We start from the raw sequence: 26491 nt of genomic DNA on the forward strand, positions 1-26491 counted from the left end.
TTGTTAAGGGGTCAACCAAGTTTTCACTTGACTTTACATAACCAATGGTAATTACATCTTCTGTGATTAACTGCCTAACACAACTATGTCTCAGTCCTATATGTCTGGACTTTCCATTATAGACATGGCTATAGGCCCATGATAGAGTTAATTCACTATCACAATGCAAATATATTGGTGGCATATGTTTTAGCCATAACTTAATCTCTAAAAGATATTCCTTAGTCACTCTGCCTCTTTGCTACAAAAAGCCAATGTTACAAACTCAGACGCCATGAAAATGGCTCCTCTTCCAAGAGTAAAAATTCGACCACTCGTAGACGAGTGATCCTCATATTCAGTTATCCAATTGGCATCTGTGAATCCTTCCAGCACTGTTGGATAGCCATTATAGACTATTTCACAGTCTATTGTTTTCCTCAAGTTTCCTCAAGTACCTAAGTACTCGGTTAACAACATGGCAATACACACTACTGGGATTACTAGCGTATCTACTAAGTTTTCCCACTGTAAATTAAGGATGGCAATTTAAACCCGACTCGATGGGGACCCAATCCCCCGACCCCGATTATAACGGGTTTTCCCTGAAAATTATCCCCATAAGGCCGGGGATGGTATTGAAAATTGACTCCCTGACTGTTTTCGGGCCAGGGACGGGGATAGGTACCCCAACCCCAACCCCGGCCCTGGCCCCATCTCGAATGATCCCCGCATAACTCCCCGAATATTCCCCATATATATATATATATATATATATATATATATATGACATGTTTGACTCTGCCTCTCACTCACATGCATTTCGTTTCTCTCTCTCATAGTCTCAGCCTCTCTCCCTCTCTCTCTATCTCTCTCTCTCTCTCTCTCTCTGTGTGCAGCTGCTCTCATGGCGTCGCTGTCGTCCCTCCATCGCCGATCTCCCTCTTCCCATTATCGCCGATCGTCGGCCTTCTCCCCATCGCCACTGTCTTATGTCCCTTATCCCCCCCTCCCCATCGTCGCTATCCTCCTCCCCCCTCCCCATCGCCGTCGTCCCTCCTCTCTATCACCACTATCTGTGATGCCGATCGTCCTCCTCCGTCGTCCATCGCTTCCGTCGTCGCAATCACAGTCATCCATCTTCCTCAAATCTAGTTCAAAACCCCTAGATCTAGTTCGATTTCGACTATTTGCGGAAGTCCATTCGCGCATATGAAGATCAACTACGAGAATGTGAAGAGCTTTGATTTGCTGTTTAAGATCAACTACAAAAATGGAGATCACTTGGTTTGCTTTGAATATGAACATTTGTTTGATTTTTTTTTTATTATTTTTTGTTGGTGATAATGATGATGTTGATGATGATGGAGTCACTAATGTTGGATGAATTTGTTTTAGCTTGTTTTACAGATTTCTTAATCTTTCCTTTGAATAAATAAAAAAAAAATCTGATATGCTGTTTAATTCGGGGATTTTTCGGGGTTGGGGATACCCGATCCCCGTTAGGGGGCGGGGGCAGGGAATTTAGCGCTTTCGAGGATTGAGGACGGGGAGTGTAGTCCCCGGCCCCGCCCCGCCCCGTTGCCACTCCTACTGCAAATGCAATATCAAGTCTATTGCAAGTCATGCCATACATCAGGTTACCTATTACTTTTGAGTATTCTAGCTGATCAACAACTCTTCCAATGTTAGGATACAATTTCAAATTTGAATCAAACGGTGTAGATATAGATATACAATTACATTGATTAAATTTCTTAAGAACTTTCTCAATATAATACAACTGGGTAAGAATTAAATTATTTTCCTCTCGTTTGACTTTAATACCTAGAATTACACCAGCCAAACCTGTATCTTTCATACTAATGCTAGATGACAAGAAACTTTTAGTATTTTCAATAACATCATTGTCAATGCCTATAACGCCCCAGATTACTCGAATATCATTATCCAATCCCTGATTATAGTCCATTTCCACAATAATAAAAGCGGAAGCAAGAATAAATAGCTAAACAATAAATGTTCTCTCTCATATGCACGGTGATGAACTATTCAATTACAATAATTTATAATATGTGCCCTTAGGCTTACATAAAAGAAAATAAAACAAAACAAATAAATAAAAAGGGATCAACCATTACTACAATAAGATGGCATTCCGCCTACAAGTAATAGACCCCATGGTCAACAAATAAGGAGACTCCATGGTCTTGAATAATATTCCAAACTTCTCACCTGAAAAATGGTTAACAACGTGGGATGAACACTAATGTCCAGTAGAGATCCCAATGATTCTAAACAATAGTATAATATAGATATATATGATCACGAATGCTCCAGCTCAATAAATATACATAGATAGTATTGTTTTGCATATCCAAAATATATATACATATGTATACTTTTCTCAAAAAGAAATCATTCTCTATCATTTCAAGAAAAATCCTTTTATTTTTTTTTTGACCTTCGTAACTCATTATTTTCAATTCGAAAGGTTTCCAAACTGAAGTCACATCTCGAATATCACACACAATAACCATTTCGGCAACTCTACGACTCATCTTTTATAATCCAAATGATTGCATCACGTTGTTCATTTTCAAAATCAAATCCACAATTAATCCTTTAGACCCCCATGCTACTTATTTACATCAAACAACATTAACAAACATAACAATGATATTCTCAATAGAATCAATCCACCTCATAACACAATTTCAACTATATTCTCAATACATATTTTCGTCAATAATAATCTCTACAAATATACACACATTAGCAATAAAATCTCGTAATAAAATAAACAACTTGTGGCCTCGCCAAGCCCCACATTACCATCATGGTTTCGCCAAGAACCATGTCTGCCTGCTTTACCGGTTGCTAGCCGAAAGGAATGCGTTACCTCTATATAGCACAGCCTGCTTTATCGGGTGCTAACCGGAAGGAACGCATTACCTCTATATAGCACATCAGCCTGCTTTACTAGTTGCTAGCCGGAAGGATCGCATTACCTCTATATAGCATAACCACATTCCATAACACGTGCACCTTAATTTCCTTCCATTCATTCACATATAATTACGTAATTATGCAGTTAATCAATAACACATAAGGTTTCATATCAACCTATTTCACATCAATTCCACAACAAGTAATACCATCCTCCACCGATGGCCAAGGACAAAACCTATAAGCATTTAATATTAATAGTATAAATTCTTATAAACAAGATAGTGTGATCCTCATAACATTTCCATACCTCAATTTTACCAATATTGTCTAGAGTTAGATTAACAATTATACAATCTCGTAATGTCCACTATTGATTCTACTATTTTTGACCACCAACATTTACAACATAGGCCAATTTCATAATAATCATTTACTTTATTCTCTCTCTACTTTCCATTTCTAGTTCACAATAATTATTACAATCATCTATTAATTACTTTTCAACTATCACATTTTTTTTTTTCAATTTACCAATGACAATACTTAGCTCAACCATTCATAAACATTAACCCTTTTTCATAGTACATAACCATCAAATAAAAATTAGGGTTTTTCATTTTAAACTTCACAACTAACTTTTAATAGCATCTATTCATCATATTAACCAAGACATCACAAGATCAACCATTTAAATTTCCTTCTCTTCCCATTTCACATTTCTTATTCACAAAACAAAAAAATAAAATAAAATAAAATCAACATGAATCAATATTTATATATATATATATATATATATAATCATCTTTTCTTTACATTCTCATAAACATTAAACTAAAAATTAGGGCTTTTTATTTCAACCATCATAAACATGTTCTATTGGCTTAAAATTTCCATTATCAACAACAAAAGATAAGATTAAACTATTTGATTCAAAACCATAAATCTCATCTACATGTATTTTAAAAAAATCATTTATAAACTCATGTTTTTCATGCAATAAAAAGTACCACATATCCATCTATAGTGATATATTGAAGAGCATCAAAGAAATCCCTACCTCAAATATGAAGAAAAGCAAATCCGAAAATGCAAGCTTGCCGGATCAAGAATCCGAGACTACCGGTGCGAAGAGCGCAATGAGCTCTCCAGCTTCCTTTTACAAAGATTGTGCAAAATCTCCCTCTAAGGACTCCCACTCTAAGCTCAAAGCTTGAGCAACAATGGTGGAAATTGGGGAGAGAGAGAGACAGACAGACAGACCAACTCTGGAAAAGAAAAGAAATGCAACAGAAAGAAATAAAGAAAAAAAGGTAAAAGGAACGGGTGGGGGCAACCCTTTTATTCTATATTTATTTATTTATTTATTTATTTATTTTATACAAACATCTATATATATATACATTAATTAAAATCATTTTAACAACACTCTAATATTTTCGAACATAAAATAATATAATTTGTTTCATCACAAAATATATTTTTCGATTGATAAAATACATCATAAATTCACATTTCAAACATTTATTATAATACAATATGAAAAATCTAGAAATTCGCTAGATATTGATTTGTGATTATGTATCAATTTAAAGCAATAAAACAATCCCAATCAAACAATCAAGACAAATCGACACAACGATTTAACGTGAAAAAACCACAATTAGAGCACCTCCAATTGTGATAAAAAAAACCACGGGCAACAGCCACAAAATAATCCACTAAAAAGATATAAAGGAATTATACAGGTATACTCTCAATTACCTAGCGAATCCACGCTCGAATTGAACCAACCCTTTTGTGCCTCTTCCAACCCCATCTTCACCTCGGAATTGTCTTGACGATGAGCCACTCTAGAATCCACCAAAGCTTCAGGCTCGAATTCTTCAGAATCCATCGAAGAACAACTCTATCTTTTATATAGAATTAAACAAACAATCCTTTGATGTAAACTTCTTAAAGCAAGAGTTGAATACTCAATCAAAACATCAAAGAAAACTAGCAAAATATCCCCAGATATAAACCCTAGAACCCAAGAAGAAGATCTGGAGATGTTGCCCTAGATTTGGACTGAAACACGTATTTATAGAAATCTGTCCCGCGATCTACGCTCGAGCGTCAGATTGGCCGCTCGAACAGACCTACGCTCGAGCGCGGAAAGTTCCGCTAGAGCGGGAAAAAACAACATCCAGTATTTTTGCAGGCGAATAAACTTCTGGAACTCAGCATTCTCCGCTCGAGCAGGGGAATGTTCGCTCGAGCGGACAGGCAACTTTGAATGCATTTTTGCATTTTGCTTCGGGGGCGCTGCCCCTCGACCCCGCCGTGGTGCTGCCCCGAACCCGTCATAATCAGCAAAGTGGCAATCTTGAAAGAATTAACATCACAAAATTTCTCTGCAAGGCACAATTCGGGTTGGATTCGCATCTAAAAACTTATAGCCTCACTGAAATAAAAAGTGCGAAAACAAATACAACTTGAAGTTGTTTTGTCAAACGGGGTTGCCAAGAATAAAAACCTAACACAATATAATAAATAATAACAACTCTCAAAGTGGTACCTTCCATTCACATAATTAAAGGGACCAAACAAATTAAACATGTGTTATATGAACCCAATTTAAATTGATTCTAAATTATGGCTCTTGAATCAAATTTCCACCCATAACTAAACATGCCCCAAATATATACAAAACTAAACCCAATAAGTTTTACCTCAAGTCATGATTTTAATATCAAATCTCAACACAAAAATTCTACTATAAATTGAATTGAACACTGTCCAATTCGTAAATTTTCAGAAAATAATTATTCATGCATAAAAACTTCATAAAATTTTCGTAAGTGTTTTTGAACCATACAACTATATATATATATATATATATATATTTTTAAAAAAAAATTTTTTTACAAAAGCAAGGTCTTCAACTTGAGAGACACAAATTTCACCCTGAACTTGTGTGACAAAAAAAAGAACTATTTTTTTTTTCAATTATCATAAACCCATTTACAAATGATCTTTTAATATAAAGAAAATATCACTAATCACATGGTGTAACAACAATTCAATTAAATTATATAATGATTTTTTTAAAAAAAATTCGAGTCATTACAATACAAAAAATAAGCATGTCATCTACATACAGGCATATGATTACACCTTTATTGCCAATAAACTTACCGTATACAATTCATGTATCCTAAAATCATTTGACACTATTACTTTGTCAAATTTCTCATGCCACTATTTTTTAACTTGTTTCAGTCCATATAGTAACTTAACGAGTTTACACACTTTGTGTTCTTGACCCTGTACAACAAACCCTTTCGATTGTTGCATGTAGATTTCCACATCTAACTCTCGGTCTTAACATCCATTTGATGTATTTCAAACGTGTAGATTGAGGCTAGGGAAGTCAATACTTGAATGGTGGCAATTCTGGTCACTGGAGCATATGTATCAAAATAATCGATTCCCTCATTTTGAGTAAAACTCTTACCAACTAATCTTGCTTTGAACTTGTCAATTGTGCCATTAACTTTCATTTTCCTTTTAAAAATCCATTTACAACCAATTGGTTTGGATCTAGGTGGGAAATCAGCAAGTGTCCAAGTATTATTACCCATTATAAAATCCATCTCATCATTTATTGTTTCTTTTCAAAAAGCAACATCTTGAGACTTCATAGCTTTCTCAAAAGTTAATGGATCTGAATCCACATTCAAAGAAATCATTGTTTGCTTGCAATGAGCATCCCTAGCTCCTTCTACTAGGTAAACAATGAAGTTAGGGCCAAAAGACTTCTCAGTCCTAGCTCTCTTACTCATTCTTAACTCAATAGGCTCATTAGGTTCATTAGGCTTAATAGGCTGAAAGAGTTCATTTCGTTCACTTTTCTATGTTGACATCAAAGGAGTTGATTCATTTCCTTGATTAATAGTTGTGAAATGATTCTCATAAAATACCGCATTATGTAATTCAATGATAGCATTTATTTCTATTAAACCATTGGGCTCTATTACCAGAAACCTATGTGTTTTGCTATGCATAACATATCCAAGGAATATGCATTCAATTCCTTTTTCATCTAATTTCTTCTTCTTAGGTTCAGGCAATCTAACGATTACTCTATAGCCCCAAGTTTTCAAGTAACCTAGATTAGGTTTCTTATTTTTCCAAAGCTTATAAGGAGTAACACATCTTCCCTTGAGATGAATTTTATTGAGTATGTGACAGGCAGTGAACAGGGTTTACCCCAAAAACCATAACTTAAACTGGAGTAACAAAGTATAGAATTAATCATTTATGTTAATGTCTTATTCTTTCTTTCAGCTACTCCATTTTGTTGTAGTGTGTATGGTGTAGATTTCTCATGAATAATACCAACATTTTCACAATATTCTGAAAAATGGTATTTACTGCCTCTATTAGACCTAAGTCTCTTTATTCTGACATTACACTGATTCTCAACTTCTTTCTTAAAAATCTTGAATTTATCAAGAACCTCATCTTTTGAATGCAAAAGATAGACATGGCAATACTTAAAAAAAATATCAACGAATGTTACAAAATATTTTTTACCACCTCTAGTGGGAGTACTATGCATGTCACATATATCACTGTGCATAAGTTCAAGTAAAGATGTGGTTCTATCTATTTTAGGAAATGGAATGCGAGTAATTTTATATTGCACACAAAATTTTCACTTTTCAAACATGTCAATGTCATTTTTAGGAATTAAATCTAAATTAATCATATCGTGCATTTTCCTAGTATTAACATGACCTAAACCAGCATGTCATAAAGAAAGAGAATCAACAATATAAGCAGAAACAAATGTATTATTATTAATAACATTGAGTTTGAACATTCCCTAATACATGTAGCCCTTCTCAACAAAGATCTCACCCCTTAGACAAGACAAATTTGTTTGACTCAAAGACTAATTTGAAACCATGCTTATTAAATAGGCTTTCGGATACAAGGTTTTTTCTAATATCAGGTACATGATAAACATCACTTAGACTTAAGACTTTTTTAGATGTGAACTTTAGATCCACCGTCCCTTTGCCTTTGATAGCAGCAGTTGAAGAGTTACCCATGTAGAGAATTGTTTCATCACTCACTTGTTCATAAATAGTGAAAAGGCTCTTGTTGTTGCAGACATGCTTCATTGCTCCTAAGTCAATCCACCAGTCACCAGCATCTTTAGGCATGTTCACCTCGGATACAATAACCACGATTTGTTCTTAGCATTTGATGCTTCTGGCTTCTTTTTGTATGACCCCCATTCATTTATGACGTGCCCTAACTTGCCAAAATGCCATCAAGTGCCTTTTGTCTTCTTAGCATCTTTCTCGGGTTGGGGTTTATGCTTATGTTTCCCTTTGTTGAATCTCTTACCATCGTCTACCATGTGGATCTTGGAAGTTTGAGCCAATTGGTTATCTTTACTTTCTAGAAGCCTTGACTCTTCCTCAACTAAAAGGTTTTGAGCCAATTCCTCTAAAGTAAGATCTTTCATTTTGTGTTTCAAGGTTTTCTTAAAATCCTTCCAAGAAGATGACAATTTCTCTATTATAGATGAAACTATAATAGATTCATCCATGTTTATATTCCTTTGTTGGAACTGACTCAGAATAAGTTGGATCTCATGGAATTGTTCCATAATGGGCTTTGTATCAATCATACGTATAAAATTAATAACAAGAATGTTCTTATTGGCGGCATCCTCGATGAGATACTTTGACTGTAATGTGTCCCAGAGTTGCTTTGCCGTTTTCAAATATTGATACACATCAAACAGAGAGTCTTAACAGAATGTGTCCTCGACAAATGTAGTCGTCATTCTCCCATTTGGTTCTGGTATGGGTTTGCTCCACCTTCTCATCTTCTTGCTTTACATGATAGGGGGTAATCAGCATATAGACCACTTTGAGAGTGGTGAAAAGGAATTGCATCTTCTTTTTCCAGCATCAAAATTTTCCTCTATCAAATAGGTCAAGTTTCATGAAATCTTGAGTCATTTTCTGAATAGACATCGCCATATCAAAATAGTCTTTAGATTATTGGTGAAAATTCATCTTGAATTTTTCAGTTGGTGGTCTTTTGGTCTTCAAAAATGGGCGATGATCTTGTTTATGTAGAATAGAAAATTAGTGCTTCAAGTCCTGTTACTTATTCATTTTCCTAAAGACAATATTTACATCCACCAATAAGTGTGCAGAAGGTTATAGCAAATTTGTTTCCAAGATACAATGAGGCCTAATCTAAGGATCAAGTCTACCGGTGTATGCACTGACTACAGTAGATCAAAATACTATCAAAAAAATCAAGATACTAATAATCAAATCTGTAGAATTTGATTACTAGTAAGAAAACAGAAGCTTGCTTAAGAAACTCTTGATCGAAAACTCCAAATCAATAGGGAGAAAGAGAGAAAGAGAATTCCAGGAATGCTTTCAGGATTATTTGGATGATAGCAATGGCTGATTTCGCATCCTATTTATAGGCCTTGATGCATCGGACCAAATAGTCATGTCCTTTGATCACATCCAATCAGATTTGACGATTTAATCAACGATCTATGGTGTAAATCAATCTCACACTGAATAGATATCTTGACTGATCACACCTAATCATGATCGGGTGCCATCTTAACCGTACGATCGTGTGCATCTCCAATCAACGATGATGATCAAACTATTTCAAATCGAACATGCAACCATTCAATCGGTTAGTTAACTCATTGCCAACAGACGCTACATCACTGCCATGCAGAGCTGACTATATCTTACGTCATCGCTCCAAGTAGAAAAATGCCCTCATAGCGCCTTACACTGATGCATTCGTGCTAAGTGCAAAGTGCACCATCAAATGCCACACAGTCCATTGTCCACACCACACGTGTACGTGTGGATATGGTGCGAAGCACCATCCTTGCGGTGTGAGTGCATGCACAATAGCATCCATTCCAATATTCCATATTTAAATGAATATTCCATCGTACTCCATGTTTTCCTCTATTTCCAATGTGGAACAAAGTCTCCAAACTTATTTCAAGATTTTCAAAGAAAAACAAGGAATGTTTTGAAAATACCTAGAAACTAAACTATAAATTTTGAAAATCCCTAATAGGTAATACATAGGAGAAAAAATAGGAAATAGTGGGTATGTAACCAATAGAATTGTAAAGGCATACCACGTAGGATTATGTGATAATTTTTCCATAGTGATGGGTGTTTTTTTCTTACATAAATGATAATTACAAATAGAAAATATACAAAAAGTATAATGTGTGGATGAGATCTATATTGAATGTTAAGTAGATTATTCTTTAAAAAAAAGTTTTAAAAAATATCTAAATCACACACTTTTTTGTGTTTTAATTATGTGCATGTAGTATTGTTGTTTTTCTTAAGAAATAGGGTTGCATGTTATAAAAGTATAATATAATACACAATCCAAAAACAGGGTGCATGATATGTCCAATTATGACGTTTTGTGATGTTTTAGTTATCATCCATTGTGGTGTTGGTTATAACTCATTGTTGAATTAGTTATGACTTAATTATAATCTATTATAATTGTTATTTTGGTTATAACTGAATAAGTCTATAATTTTGCATTGTGTTTGTTTATGATTCATTGTGGTCTTTATAGTTATAATTGAAAATGATATAGTTATGACACAAAATGGTATTAAAATCACAAAATATTATAATTTGCATGTTATCTATAGCTCGACTTTTTGTACTCCTTTCGGATACGACTAGTCCTACAGTTCGGACTCCTGCAGTTCTGAATCTTATCTCACAAGTGCAATGTGAAATAGATAAACACCAAAGAGTCCAAATCCGGCAAATCTTTTAAAAAATCGATTTTGAATAAAAATGCCAAAAATGGATCGTTTTGCCAAGTACAGAGTCACCACCTAAATATTTTTAAAAAATTTAGGAAACCCATGACTCGTGCCAAAGGCCACGTATCTGTCATCACCAAGATTATTTTGGCTCGGGAACTTAGGTACGAGAGGGGAAGGTCATGAATTGAGCATCCCCGCTCGCCCGATCAAAAGATCGGTCTCTACTAATCATGATGTGAATCTTATTAACATTATATGCTCTTGTTCCGATTATTAGGCAAACTTTATTATGTGATGTACACACACACAAGTATAGACACTACAACAAAAAGCACTTTTGGCGACCAAATTTGGCGACTAAAAAAATTTAGTCGCCAAAACTTGTGGAATTAGTGACTAAAAAGTTTTTTAGTCGGCAAAAGTACAATATTTAGCTACTAATTTTTTTTAGTCGGGAAATGTTGATTATTGGCAACTAAAAAAAGTTTTAGTCGCTAAAAATGCCCACAATTAGCGACTAAAAAATGTTTTAGTTGCTGTATAGATAGTTTTGGCTACTAAATTTTTTTAGTCGCCGAATGAAAAACCAAAAATTACTTTCAGACTTTTGGTGACCAAAAATTTGGTCGCCAAAAATTTATTTTTAGCGACTAAACAATATTTTAGTGGCCAAAGAATTAAAATATTTGGAGGGAAAATTTTGAATTTTTGAGGGATTTATAAAATAAATTGGCAACCAAAATATTTAGTAGCCAAAATACTACTTTTAGCGACTAAAACAATTTTAGTCGGCAATAGTATATAATTTAGGCTAAAATAATATTTAGTCAGATTTTTCGCACCCTGTTTAGCGACTAAAATAATACTTAGTCGCCAAAATACTACTTTTAGCGACTAAAATAATTTTAGTCGGCAATAGTATATAATTTACGCTTAAATAATATTTAGTCAGATTTTTCGCACCTTTTAGTGACTAAAATAATATTTAGGCCTCGTTTGGGAACAGGCTAATTTAGTAACTTTTTGGCTATTTGGCTAAAAAGGTAGATAAAAAAAACTTGTATGTTTGGGATGACTTTTTGGCTAATTACGAAAAGATGTGCAAAAAGTAGAGAGAAAAAAGAATCTTTGACTTTTTGGTATGAGTTGTTGACTTTTTGGCTAATTTAGTAACTTTTTGACTAATTGGCTAAAAAGGCAAATGGCATGAAATTATACCTTTCCTGAAAAATAAATCATTTAGTCGTGGAAGCTCAAAATTTTTTAGAGGGAGTAATTTCAGATTCCCGCCTTTGTCTCACACTTTTACCCTCTCTGTGTATACAACACAACCACCCAACTTCTGTCTCAGCCAACCTTACCACCGCAAATCAACAAACCTCACGGCGATCAAACCTCACGACCGCACATCCTCAGCACCGTCGGTCCTCGTACGCCGCAAATTAGCACCGCCACCGCCGCTAATAGGTTCGCTCTGTTGCTCTCTTACTCTCTGTCTCGCTCTGACTCTCTCTATCTCGCTCTCTCTTTACCCCTTCTTCTATTTCCCCAATTGTGAACTCTTGCTCTAGGGTCGTTCATTCTACCCATTCAGTTTAATTTTGTCTTTTGAAATGGGTTTGTTTGAAGGGGTTTCATTACTAGAATTTTATGGGTTTAATGTTGTAAATGGGTTTGGTTTTAGGGTTTGATACCTTTCCCCCTATTTTCATGTGTGTAGCGTTGAGATTGAAAGAATTGGGTAGGGTATGGGTACGTTGAATGGAATAAACTTCCAAATTGCAATTATGAGCTTTTTGTGTAGCGTCGTTCTTATGTGTGTGTAGTTTGCTTTGGTTATTGGGTCATCTGGGTTTGTATTCTGTTTTCGAATATATATATATATAGAGAGAGAGAGAGAGAAAAAAAATTTCTTTATACTTTGATTTATTGAAAGAATTGCAGGGCTTCAGGTATGATGGTGAGCAACAGAGTCATCCATCTGATAGACAATTTGAAACATTGTCTCATAATCTTCCTGTATTGGAGATGTATAGTAATGGAAAATTATGGGAAAAATATTTAGAAACCAATATGAACTTAGTTTACACCTTGTTTTAAACTTGCTAATTTTTTGAACGTACACACGTGTATTATTTTATATTTAAGCTTTCATGCAAGTATAAAACATGCTCATGGTGTTTCTGCGGCCATGTGCGTCATGAGAAATCAAGTATTCTTTCTTTGATGAACCATTTATAGGTGTCTCAACATATATTTCTACATATTTCCTTTTACGATTGAAATTTATTTTTGTTATTATTTTTATCACATGTTCTAATATCCTTTCTTAAATGGCACTGACATACATTAATAAGTTCCGATGGTTTTATATCTAATCTAATGATTCAAGTGCCTTTTGCAAACAAATAATGAGGAAGTTGGTAAAAAATATACTTTCTATTCACATTGGGCTTTGATATTGGTTTAGCCACAGAATTTGGATACATGTTGCATACAAATAGAAGATTGTTGCATTAGCTTTATGTTACTAATGAAAGATTTAGTAATGATTGTTCTGCATTTAACAATATTCCTTATAACAAAAGACTTTAGAAAAACTGTACAATGAATGACATCATGGAAGGTTGTTTCTCACTTATTTTTATTTGTCACTTGTTCCCAAATTCATTCATGAAGTTGGGCATTTTTGGGTCCAATTCTAATGTTCTTTTTGTTTTTTTTAAATGACTTTGTTGCGTGGACTTGCAGAGATATTTTGGTGTATGCAGAAGAAATTGTACTTTTGTATAGAAGTAATATAATACTTTTGTCGTCTCCGGCTTTTGTGCAGTTAACTATTACTGATACAGAAAACTTTTGGCAGCGAATAGCTAATTACTGGCATGGTAGATAGATCACCTTTTGACGCCGTACAGATATATGATTTTTTGTCGTGGTACATAGATGCATTTTTGGCTTGGTACATACATCACCTTTTGTCGTGGTACAAATTACGGTGCTAATTAGTACCATGCCAAATGGTCATTTAACATGGTATAGTAAATGAAATTTTTGTATATGGAGGGCTTTACTTTTTGTATGATTCTATATGTTGTATGGAATTATTATTTTAGTTTGGACAATAGTTGGTTTGTATGTACTTGGACAGTTAAAGTAATTTATTTTTTGTATACGGATGCAGATTGTGGAATGATTGATAGTTTATGTATCATTTTATTTATATACGTATTACAGGTTGCATGGAATACAGACAGGTTATGGATACATTATAATATTTGCAATAAAACACAATATCATGTTTTTGCCGACTAAACGTTTTGTAGCCAATAAAAAGGAAGAGAAAAAAAACAACAAACATTTGGCTACTAAAAGTTTTGTAGTCAAAAGAAAATCAAACATTTGGCTACTAAATTTTTTGTAGACAAAAGAAAAACAACCATTTGGCTACTAAATGTTTTGTAGCCAAAAGAAAATCAAACCTTTGGCTACTAAAAGTTTTGTAGCCAAAAGAAAATCAAACATTTGGCGATTAAAATATTTTGTAGCTAAAAACAAAAGTGGAAGAATAAAAATACTTTTGGCGACAAAAAATATAGTAGCCAAAAATGTGGGAGTTTAGACGACTAAATTTTTAGGAGCCAAAAATGTGGAAGTTCAGGCGACTAAATTTTTAGTAGCCAAAAGAAATAGTATTTGCCGACTAAAATTTTAGTAGCCAAAAAAGATTGACTTTAGGCGACTAAGATTTTAGTAGCCAAAACACTAATATTTGCTTTCGGCGACTAAAAAATTTAGTAGCTAAAAATTTTTCAGCTACTAAATAATTGACTTTTGGCGACAAAAAAATTGGTCGGCAAAAATGTAATATTTAATTAATTTTCCAACCTATTGGCGACTAAATATTTAGTCGGCAAATGAATTTTTAGTCGCCAATTAACTTTCTCGACTACTCTTCGGCTACTAATTTTCCGACCAAAAAATTTAGTCACTAAAAACTATAGGCAACTAAAAAATGACTTTTGGCGACTAAAAATTTAGTCGCCAAAAGTGAAAATTCTTGTAGTGAGACTAATTTGCAAGAATTGGAACACTTTGATTTCATGTTTATTTTCGAAAAGAGTTTGTGAATGTGCCACTTGAAAAAAGTGGGCTCAAATATACATTAATCAAACTATCCCAATTCAAGCAACTAGCCTTCATCCATAGGCATTCAAACAGTTTATCACTTAAGCACTTAGCCTCATGGTGAACATGTTTTGACATGGTAACACTCATGCGATATGCTAAAACAAATAAAAGCTCACCTAGTACTCTAAGCCAAAAAAGATAATAGAGTTAGAATAATGCATGATCATAACTATGCAATATGACTAAATGCAACGCATACAATATGCAATTACTAGGCTCGGTTACTAATATGGCATATGAATCAATTTGATAGCAAGCAGTTTAAGTACGTATTCAAAGAAGTATTAACTAACAATGCAAGTTAGAAGGATATGCCGAGCTCAATGCATGCAAGACAATGGATGCAAGGAATGAGAGATGATAAACAAAACATGATGCTCTAAACTAACCATCATAAGCAAGTAAATAAAAGGGAGAAAGACGTGGAGTTGGAAGACATACACATTATTACAATTGTGCCATCGCGCAGAAGGGTCCGAATAAACTAACTATGCTAGCTAGTTTATTACAAAACCAAATTAATTAATTAACTATTCTATGTAACTAACTAATTAATTACACTAATTAATTAATTAATTACAACATGAAAGAAGTAACTAAGCTAACTAATCAATCCCGGGAAGCGAGGAATGCTCATGCATGTGCGGATTTCCACCCAAAAAGCTCACTGTTCTGCTACCAGAATGTTTCTATTGCACAGTGAGAACATCTTTCACCTCAGCCTCTGCTCTGTTCTGTTCTAAAAAGTTGCTGCTCAATTTGACAAAAGTGGCCGATCGGCCACAAAAGGTAGCCTGCAGTCCAATAGAAGTGGCCTGCTAGTCAGAAAAAGTGGTCTGCCGGCCAGAAAAAGCTTGGTTCCTCCTGCTGCAATATAAAGCATACAGAGCACAGACAGGGTATTCTTACACTTTATCCCTCCTTATCATCAAACAACTCAAAGGAGTGGCGAGCTTAATTCGCAAGCCATCAATCAATTCAATTTCATTGCATGATGGCCTATGAATCATATAATTTCAATAAATGTAACATAAAAGACTCTCAAACCTCCTCCCTATCATGGTTTGATCAAGGGAAGTGGTTGACCTTGGAAACTTGAACCATTTCATCACTAGCAAGTATGAAATGCCTCAAGTTTCCACGTATTCAATTAACGTCCGATTGAACACCCAATTACTTATTATATTGCATCATTTTAGTCCCAATTTTGTTACTTCATTTTAATTACCAACCATTCCTTAATCAATTGAGTCCAAAAGTGAGCTTTAAGTTCTCTAATGGAAAGGAGCACCAAACCAAGTGTTGTTTTAAGCATGAGAGATATGTCATGTTGTTGGTAATGAACCCCCAAAGGGATTAAACCATTAAGCACAATCCCTCAATCTCATGCTTAAACAAACAAGTAGCTTGAAACAACTTTCAAAGCAAAAAAATAAAAAATAAAAAAATAAAAAAATAAAAAAAATAAAGAAAGGAAGGAGGTTACAGAGGTGATTAAAGGTGATCACAAGTACGGAAAGTAAGAAATAAACACTATCAACTCAAATAAGTTGGTGGCTAAGGCCTAAATCACCAAACCTATAAGGACAATTACACTACAAGCATGCTATGAAAATCTCAAATGTAATGAACAACTAAAAAATAGTGCTAAAACATGTTGGAATTAAGACAAAAATAGCTAAAATAATGACCTACAACATGAAGCTAGTTAAGCTAGTAAACAAACATAAGGAGGAGAGGCTACCCCCTTCATTTTTTGGACTTCAAAACATGATTTTTGCCACTGAAAAAACTCTAAAATTCAGTATTTAAAAGCTCAAAAATAGTTGATAAAAATATGGGAAACACAAGGGCAAAAGCCTAAGAAATGAGTTACAAAGAAGGGTGATCCACCCCTCCACCCCTAATGGTTTTAAACCACAAGTTTCAGCCCAAAAATACAGTGTATAAACAACCCAAAAACAGTCTAAAAATAGTAGGCAAAATAGCAAAAAAAACAAAGAAATAAGCTAAGACTTACACCTCTTGAAGATGAGAACCCTTTCTAAGTCACAATCAACACTTACACACCCTCAAGAGCTCAAAGTAAGCTTAAAAGTACCTCAACTCAAATACCATAAGGTTTGGTTTAGAGTGTATAGGCAAAAGCTTAAGAATTTGCAAGAGAGAGAGAGAGAGAGAGAGAATTGTAGAGAGAGAAATAATTTTGCTCCAAAATTTCAACCCTAAAAAATGGAAGGGGGGTCTTCTATTTATAGAAAAACATGAAACTTCCTCAGAAATATCCATACATACACGTGTAGGCAGATGCATGCATCTATGAAAACAGTTGGCACAGCTGGCCAAAATATCTGCAAAAATACACAAGTGGCTGGTAGGCTAGACAAATGGCCAGTAGCCTACATTGGTGGCCGGTAGGTCCCAGGATTTTTAGGCTTGAAAAACTATGATTTTGGTCTAAAACAAGGCAAAAAGGTGCGTAGGTTTTAAAGGCTCAAAGCTGTGGCATTCTACTGAGGACTTCGAGCACTTGATAAGCATATACAAATTCATCATTGGATGCGCAAGCAATGGTGCCCAAGTTATAAGGGCGGTAAAAAATGGGGTATCTACAGATACACTCTAAGGGTTGGACTTCTTTCATATTCACATCTTAACATGAAAGTATTTTAGGGGCTTGTGAGGCCCACCACGGACCCATTTTGATAATACAATCTGTTCATTTTGTACAAACCTCGATGTATATTGTCTATGAAAAAAAATTAATCTATTTAATAACCGTATATTTTTTAATTCTATCGTATTTGTCTTTAAAAGAAATAAATAGTAATTTTCAAATATATAATTATGGTTTATTTTTTCAGAGACAAATGTGATAAAATGAAAAGTTTACGGTCATTGAATCAAATTAATTTTTTTAATGAAGAATATATATTGATAGTTTTATAAAATAAATAGTTCGAATTATCGAAATAAAGACATGTGATGGGCCCCTAAAGTTCTCTTATGTTGAGATTTAAACATGAGAGAAATCCAACCTCTCTAAAAATATATATTGTAGAAACTCCGGTTATAAAATTGTATAAAGGAAGAATTAAATAGTATAGAGATTAACAGAGAGTGAAAGATAGTGTGGGATAGATCATGAGAGTATGTTAATCATTTTGTAGCCATTTTTAACAATGTTTGATGCCAAGTTAACAAAATGAGGAATTTTATAAATAGTTTTAAATGTAGGAAAGATAAGTATTATTGGCCCCGTTTAGTAGAGCTGTGGAAAAGTGATTATAGATTATAACTTAACAGATTATGACTTATAGCTGTGAACATAAGCTATTAGCCTGTTTGGTGCAGCTGTGAGGTTATGGATTTAAGCATCAGAGTAGTGTTTGGTTAATAAGCTGTAAAATAACTTTTTTCTATATAATTGTCCTTTCTATCCTTATATGATATAAAAATGATTATTTTTCTTTTTTTCCAGTTTTAATTTTCATTAATAAAAGTTAATATAATTAGTATTAATTAGTATTAATTAATATAAAAATTGATACATTTGCTAAAAATGAATGGAAGTATTATTGTCACAATTATTTTCCATTATAAATTAATTAGTATTAATTAATTGCTTAATTAGTATCAATTAATACTAAATTTATTAATTAGTATCAATTAATGGCTTAATTAGTCTCAATTAATACTAAAATTATTAATTAGTATAAATTAATATTAATATTTAATTTTTATTAGTATCAATTAATATTAATAATCAACAATTATTATTAATTAGTATCAATTAATAATTAATTCATTACAAAAGTATACAATATTAATTTATTAATAATTAATACCAATTAATATTGATTTTTTAATTAATATTGATTTTTTTCTTTTTCTTTAGAAATATACAATTTTTTATTTTTTAATTAATAAAAAAATATACAATATGAATTTATTAATAATTAATACCAATTAATTTTTCAATTAATATAGATTTTTTTGCTTTTTCTTTAGAAATATACAATTTTTTTATTTTTTAATTAATATTAATATTTGAGTATTGACGAGGGCATTTAAGTAATTTTAGCTCCACCACACCAGCTGCACGCTTAAGTAAAAAATTTAAGCATCCCCTGACCAACTTTTTTTGAGATAAATTGAGAAATAACTTGATTTAAGTTATAAGCTGGTTAACTTAAGTTGCACCAAATATAATATTTTAACTTAAATTAAATTAAAAGCTGAAATAAGCAGTTTATAAGCTGTACCAAACATGCCTATTATTAAAATTAGGAGAAAAATATCTACAACTATGTTAAATTTCAAGGGAAATTAGTGTAATTTACCTAATATATTTCTATGAATAAGTTGTGTACTAACATGGTTGGGCGGGAGATAGCTGGTTTGGAAAGGAGACAAAAGTAAAGGGGAGGGGTGGTGGTGGGGCGGTTGGTGGGGGCAATTTGGTATTTTGGAACACACCAACCACTGATAGTGACATTGACCGTGACATTTTCCTTCTCTCCATTTCTCTTCACTGTTTTATTGAGAGTCTATTTGATTTGGTGGGTGGCACATCTTCAACCACAACTAGTCCGGATGGTGACACCCAAATTCCAGTTGCTTTGACCCCCTTTTATAGTTGTATGAGATTCCTTTGTGTTGTTACTCACCTCTTTTTTTCTTTTTTCATGAGTTACTTGTTCTTTTCTTATTAGTTAAGAGTTGGTTTGGAAAGTGGATTGATTTTTTAATTTTTTGGTTATTTTAGTTTGAGACTAAAAAGTTTCATTTGTAATAAATTTTTTTAACTTTTTTTGTGAGAGAAATAATGTAATGATTATGAATTGAATGTGATATTTTGTCTTATTAGACTAAAAAGCCTATTTTATTTATTTGTAAATAAAATAGCCCCAAACTTAACCCAACCCAACCCAAGTTGCCAAACGAAGGCTAAATTACATTGACCTCTCAGAGATATGTAGAAAATATAATAAGTTATATAATTTTAATATAATTATGTTAATTTTTTTTTATAAAGTTAAAAATATCAAAAATAATGTAAATAATATAAAAACACAAGAATAAATAACAAAGAATATATGTAAAATTGATAACATTATTTTTTTATCCAAACAACTAACAAATTATTGATAAAAAGAAGACGATTAAGAAAACCCAATATAATTATGACAAAATTATAAAACTTATTGTATTTTTTTTCCAAACCTAAAGAGAAATCAATGTAATTTACGCCTATATATTTATCAAATTTTTATAAGGGGAAAAAGTTGCTAAAGACAACAAAGATATATATATATATATATAGAAGTTTAGACATATAAAAAAAAGTAAAGAAAAACATTTAACCAAAAATAATAATAATAAATAATCTAAAAACCATAAAAAAACAAATATTTTTTTAAAAAAATACTAAATACCAAAAAACAAGTCAGAAAAACAAGGGATAAATTATGAATAAGATTGGAGAAATTACACATCAGTGACTTTTTGGCAAAATATTTATAGATCAGTAAAAAAAAATTATAAATTTAATTATTAATATTTATAAAATTTATCATTAATTTAAAAAAAAAAATACACCAACATGTAATTCTCCCATTAAGATAGGAAGTGTAGACTTATTATTATACTATTGATAGATGAAAGGATTTTGGCCAACTCCCCTACCAAACACTCACTCACCAACTCCACAAAAATTAAATAAAGCCAAAAGGGTTGATGTATCAATTATCAACACTGAAGTGCTGGCTGCTAGGCAACGACAGTTGAAAATTTGTGCCTTTTTATTTAGGATAAATTACAAATACATCTAAAATTTACTTAAAATAGTAATTTAAAGAATCTTTTCATAAAATAAATGGATACAAATATATTATATTATTATTTATAATTTTTATGTACGAACATCATTTCTCTTTATGCTGTGTTTGGTTGGGAGATTTAGAGAGGGATTTGGAAAGGAAAATAGAAAAGGTAGGTGAAATGTGAATAAAACATGCTTATATTTCACATAGTTTTACACACCTTTTCTCTTTCCCTTCCCAAATCCCTTCCCAAATCCCCTAACCAAACACAACATTAGTCACACTAGTTTTTTTTTTTTTTGTTGCAAAATAAATATAAAAAAAAACAATTTGCATGATTAAATGCTTATTCCAACTAGAATATGGTATCAACATATGGGCACCACTCATTAATCTATTTAAATAAATGTGTTTAGTGTTAAACATTAATATCTTTGTTGTCCTTTTGACTTAGATCAGGCATTTTTCAATGTAATGCATAACATAATACAAAAAATTCTCATAGGTGTGGAGGAGAATCAATACTAACCAATTTTGTTAAAATATATTGCATGTTGTTGGCACCTCTTTCTACTGTTTAATTATAATCTGGCATCAAGTTACTATCAAAATTATATTCCTTTCAAGTTACAACCAAATATCACAAGATATAATTAAAAAAATTTTGAGTTGTAATTAAAATAATATCATAATTAATATCACAATGAGTCATACCTAACACCACAATAACGTGTATAACCGAATCATAACTAACACTCATATTTAAAAATTACAAACATCTTAATTAGTGCATATGGTACACGCCAAGAGGGGGTGTATAGTAGAATTTCTCAGTTGAGCTTATGATTAAATAACAAAAATGTTAGAGATCTTAAAAGTTTATCAATTTTTTTACCAAATATCTCACATGGATGTGGGACCCACATGAGACCTACATAGTATAGGTCTCATACTCATGTGAAGCATTTGATAAAAATTCTAATAAAATTTTTAAGATCTCTAACATTACTCATTAAATAATTCTAGCATTTCTTTTACGAAAGTCTAACAAAATTTTCTTACACTGATTTGACGCCCAATTATGTCTCTTTCAAAAAATATATATAAGACAATTATGTTCATGAATTATACGATTGTTTGGTTTAATTCACTTTTTAAAAAATTATAGTTTTTTATTTCTATATCTTTTGTTTTTAATGAATTATTTTAGAGGAAATTACAACAAAAAATAAATAAATAAATATAAAAAACTTGAAGTTTAACCATGATAACAAATTAAACCCCAGAATTTAATCCGTTTATCAGTTAAATATGATTGACGGAAAGAGGACTTTTTTGTCATTTCACTTCCTATGTTTTTTTTTAAATTAATTATTACAATTTTATATCCCTTACCACTGCCTCACTCAAATCTGCTACCCTTCTCCATTCCCTCCATTAGATCTGCTGCCCAACCCCATCAAGCCCGTCTCAAGAAGAGGTGGGGAGATCGGTGGTCGTAGATGGGGTTGACAGATGGGTGGCCAGGGATGGGGTTCAGAGATAGAGAGTGGGTTTGCACAACTGGGAGTGGCAATGATGTTCTCAACAAATGGGAGAGGAATGGGATGAGTGGAGGGATTCAATATGGACAGGTGCATTGAAATTTTTGTCACAAATGATTTTGATTTGATGAATTGAGAGAAGTAATCTAGTGTGGTAATGTGATTAATATTAATTTCAAAGAACAAGTAATAGTGTGCCAAGTGTCTTGTAAAATTATTATGCTATTAGGTAAATTAACAGAAATAGATGAATGACTGAGATTGATACCACTTTGAAAACTTAGGGTTTAAATTGAAGAAATTCAAACTCTGTAGAAATGTGATTAATATTAATTTCAATGAATGTTTGGGAAAAAAATTCAAATTAGTGATAAATTTTACAAATTTTGATTATTAAAATTATAAATCTTTCTTATGAATATGTAATTATGTTAGAAAAATACAACTAATTTATAAGTTTCCTCTATAAAAATATAGAATAGTAGTTTCAATTTTTATTCCATGCTTTTAACCCAACCTTCACCTAATGATGATTCTCTCATTAACTTCCTACTTGTTGGGTCATTGGGCCTACTTTTACGTCCAATTTTGATAATTCGAATTGTTCACATTTTAAGATTTGTTAAATATATCATATCTATACAAAATTAAGTTGATTGGATATCAAAAAACATGTGTTCGGAAAATTGTTTATTAAATTTTTTAAAACAATGGTTTTTAGTTCGATGATTTGAACATGTAGTTTCTGATATCCGATCAACATGATTTTTTTATAAGTATGATATACTCAACAAATCTTAAAATGTGACGGTTTGAATTATCAAAATTAAATCTAAAAGTGAACCCAATAACTTAATAAGTAAGAAGTCAAGGAGAAAAGTCAATGAGAGTTTATAATTTTCCTCCATAAAAATATAGAATGGTTAGTTTCAATTTTATTCCATGCTTTTAACCCAACCTTCACCAGCCTACCGATATTCATGGCACCAAACTGATTAGTACTGGTATACTATGTTCACGCAATTACAGTTCGTTTGATTGGACAAATTATAGCATAAAATTGGAATAATTAATTTACAAGATTTGCATTTTAGTGTTTAGTTACTATTTTTGTTATTTGAATTAGATTCTAATGGACATTTTATTGAATAAAATTGACAATTTTTTAATCCTATAATTAATAATGCAATATGTATATTTCATTTTTTTTTTGTATCATATTTTAGTAAAAAAACTAAAAAATGGTTAAAAAAATGTTCCTAAAGGAAGTCTAAATTCAGGTTATTCTAACATTGAAAAATTTGTAAGACTTACCTCTTTCCTTAAAAAAAAAAAAAAAAAAAAACATTCAAATTAATAAGAAAAAAAAAAAAAGCTTAATATAGTTGGGAAAATAATTTCTTGGCTCCTATAACAAATCAACTTCGAGAGAAGCGGGTCCAACACGACCCTCCGAACCCGACGTTGATGGGCCATTGCCAGATGTACCACCAACCAAGCAAGGCCTAGAAGTCAGATCTAAATCTACACTTTCAATTTAGATCTCATTTACACTTTCAATGCTTTTGACTCTACTCATTCCCACCACCCCCAATCAATCCTGACCCTCCATCTCACCCCCTCAAACCTATTTATATCTCTCCCCTCCCTCCACTCATCTCTGCCCACAACTCCCTCTCCAACCCACCAGAGAGAGATTGTATTTTGCCATTGAAAAAAAATTCCAACCATGGCTTTGCTAGTTGAGAAAACCACCAGTGGCCGTGAATATAAGGTCAAGGACATGTCCCAGGCAGATTTCGGCCGCCTCGAGATCGATCTTGCGGAGGTTGAAATGCCTGGACTCATGTCTTGCAGGACCGAATTTGGCCCTACACAACCTTTTAAGGGAGCCCGAATTACGGGCTCCCTCCACATGACTATCCAGACCGCAGTCCTCATTGAGTCCCTCACTGCCCTTGGGGCAGAGGTCCGGTGGTGCTCCTGCAACATCTTCTCCACCCAGGACCACGCGGCAGCTGTCATTGCTCGTGATTCTGCCGCCGTGTTTGCCTGGAAGGGAGAGACGTTGCAGGAGTATTGGTGGTGCACCGAGCGGGCCCTCGATTGGGGGCCTGGCGGTGGCCCTGATCTGATTGTTGATGATGGTGGTGATGCTACACTTCTCATTCATGAGGGTGTGAAGGCTGAGGAGGAGTATGCGAAGAGTGGGAAGTTTCCTGATCCTAGTTCCACTGACAATGCTGAGTTACAGATTGTTTTGGGTTTGATCATAGATGGGTTGAAGACTGATCCCAAGAAGTATCATAAGATGAAGGAGAGATTGATGGGTGTGTCTGAGGAGACTACTACTGGTGTGAAGAGGCTTTATCAGATGCAAGCTAATGGAACTTTGTTGTTCCCTGCTATCAATGTCAATGACTCTGTCACCAAGAGCAAGGTATATAAACGTGAATATATGATCTTGATATATACTTAAATAGATGTATGTGGGTATGATTCAAATCTGCCTATTACAGTCCCTGCTTTTATTTCAGTTGATCTACTTCTGGATTAGTTGGGTTAATTTTACTGGATCTAATTTGAATGTTTGATGGATATGAAAATGATAGATTCATTTTTTGTGTTCATATAATTGCTATGTGATCTGGATTTATAAGCTCTTGTTTTGTATTTGATTCGTAAAAGGTTCAAGTTTTTAGTTACAAATTTGGATTGTAATTGGAATCGAAGACTCGTATTTTATCATGCATTTTTTGTTACGATCTGATCCATCTTTTTAAAATTTTACTTCGGATCTGAGGATTCAAAAATATGATTCTATCATTTCATTGAATGCATCAGATTTTACTATTATTGTCTCTTGTGAATTGCAATATATATTTCTATAAACTGTTTCTTCGATTCATCCCATCTCAATTACCAAATAGAATGGCTTGTCATTTTCTGAGAATTATCCCAATCACTTGCATTTCATTGCTTTGATTGATTGTGTTTCATTGTTGTATATCTCTGTTTCATTCTTGGATTTGGGTGTGATTCAAGACCTATTCTTTATGTGAAACAGTTTGATAACTTGTATGGATGCCGCCACTCACTCCCCGATGGTCTAATGAGAGCCACCGATGTTATGATTGCTGGCAAGGTAGCAGTCATCTGTGGTTATGGTGATGTGGGCAAGGGCTGTGCTGCTGCCATGAAACAAGCAGGAGCACGCGTGATCGTGACAGAGATCGATCCAATTTGTGCTCTTCAAGCCCTCATGGAAGGCCTCCAAGTTTTAACCCTCGAAGACGTTGTCTCAGAAGCCGATATCTTTTGCACCACCACCGGTAACAAGGACATCATCATGGTAGACCACATGAGAAAGATGAAGAACAATGCCATTGTCTGCAACATTGGTCACTTTGACAATGAAATCGACATGCTAGGACTCGAGACATTCCCTGGCGTGAAGAAGATCACAATTAAGCCTCAAACCGATAGGTGGGTATTCCCTGATACCAAGACAGGGATCATTGTGTTGGCCGAGGGGCGACTTATGAACTTGGGATGTGCCACTGGGCATCCCAGCTTCGTGATGTCGTGCTCGTTCACTAACCAAGTTATTGCTCAGCTTGAGCTATGGAACGAAAGGAATACCGGTAAGTATGAGAAGAAAGTATATGTTTTGCCCAAACACCTTGATGAGAAAGTTGCTGCACTTCACCTTGGCAAGCTTGGAGCTAGGCTCACAAAACTCAGCAAGGACCAGTCTGATTACATTAGTATCCCCATTGAGGGTCCTTACAAGCCTGCTCATTACAGGTACTAAGAAGGGAGAGAAAGAAAAAAGGGAAGGGGAGAGAGTCAAGAAAATATATAATATGTTTTCATTGAAGTAGATTTGTAGGCTTCATTTTTTATTTTATTTTTATGATGGGTTTATGTATTATGGTGGGTGGGAATTTGGGAGGAAAGAAATGGTTTCTTCAAATGCTGGAAGAAAAACCAAATGGGTTTGAGAATAATAAGGTTTTTGAGTATTGGGCTGTGTTGGGTTATTTTGTAGCTGTTGCTACTGCTGTAGACTGTTATTGCTTTTGTTATGATTTTATTAAGAAAAGGAAAAAATGAAAATATTTTCTTTTCTTTCTTTA

General features: G+C 33.3%; 1 protein-coding gene across 1 annotated transcript; it reads left to right on the forward strand.

Moving 5' to 3' along the window:
- Positions 1 to 23762: 23762 nt before the first annotated feature.
- Positions 23763 to 26491, forward strand: LOC114274061 (adenosylhomocysteinase). The gene is made up of 2 exons (XM_028215931.2): positions 23763 to 24792; positions 25420 to 26491. The coding sequence occupies exons 1-2, from the start codon at positions 24082 to 24084 to the stop codon at positions 26164 to 26166; spliced, it is 1458 nt and encodes a 485-aa protein (XP_028071732.2). The 5' UTR covers positions 23763 to 24081; the 3' UTR covers positions 26167 to 26491.

The sequence above is a fragment of the Camellia sinensis genome, chromosome 7 (genome assembly GCF_055761805.1).
Source record: "Camellia sinensis isolate YWXY chromosome 7, ASM5576180v1, whole genome shotgun sequence".
NCBI lineage: Eukaryota > Viridiplantae > Streptophyta > Magnoliopsida > Ericales > Theaceae > Camellia > Camellia sinensis.

Coding starts and splice junctions, on each gene's coding strand:
- LOC114274061 (XM_028215931.2), top strand. CDS start 24,082: ATGGCTTTGCTAGTTGAGAAAACCACCAGTGGCCGTGAATATAAGGTC. Junction 24,793..25,419: donor ACTCTGTCACCAAGAGCAAG/GTATATAAACGT, acceptor TATGTGAAACAG/TTTGATAACTTGTATGGATG.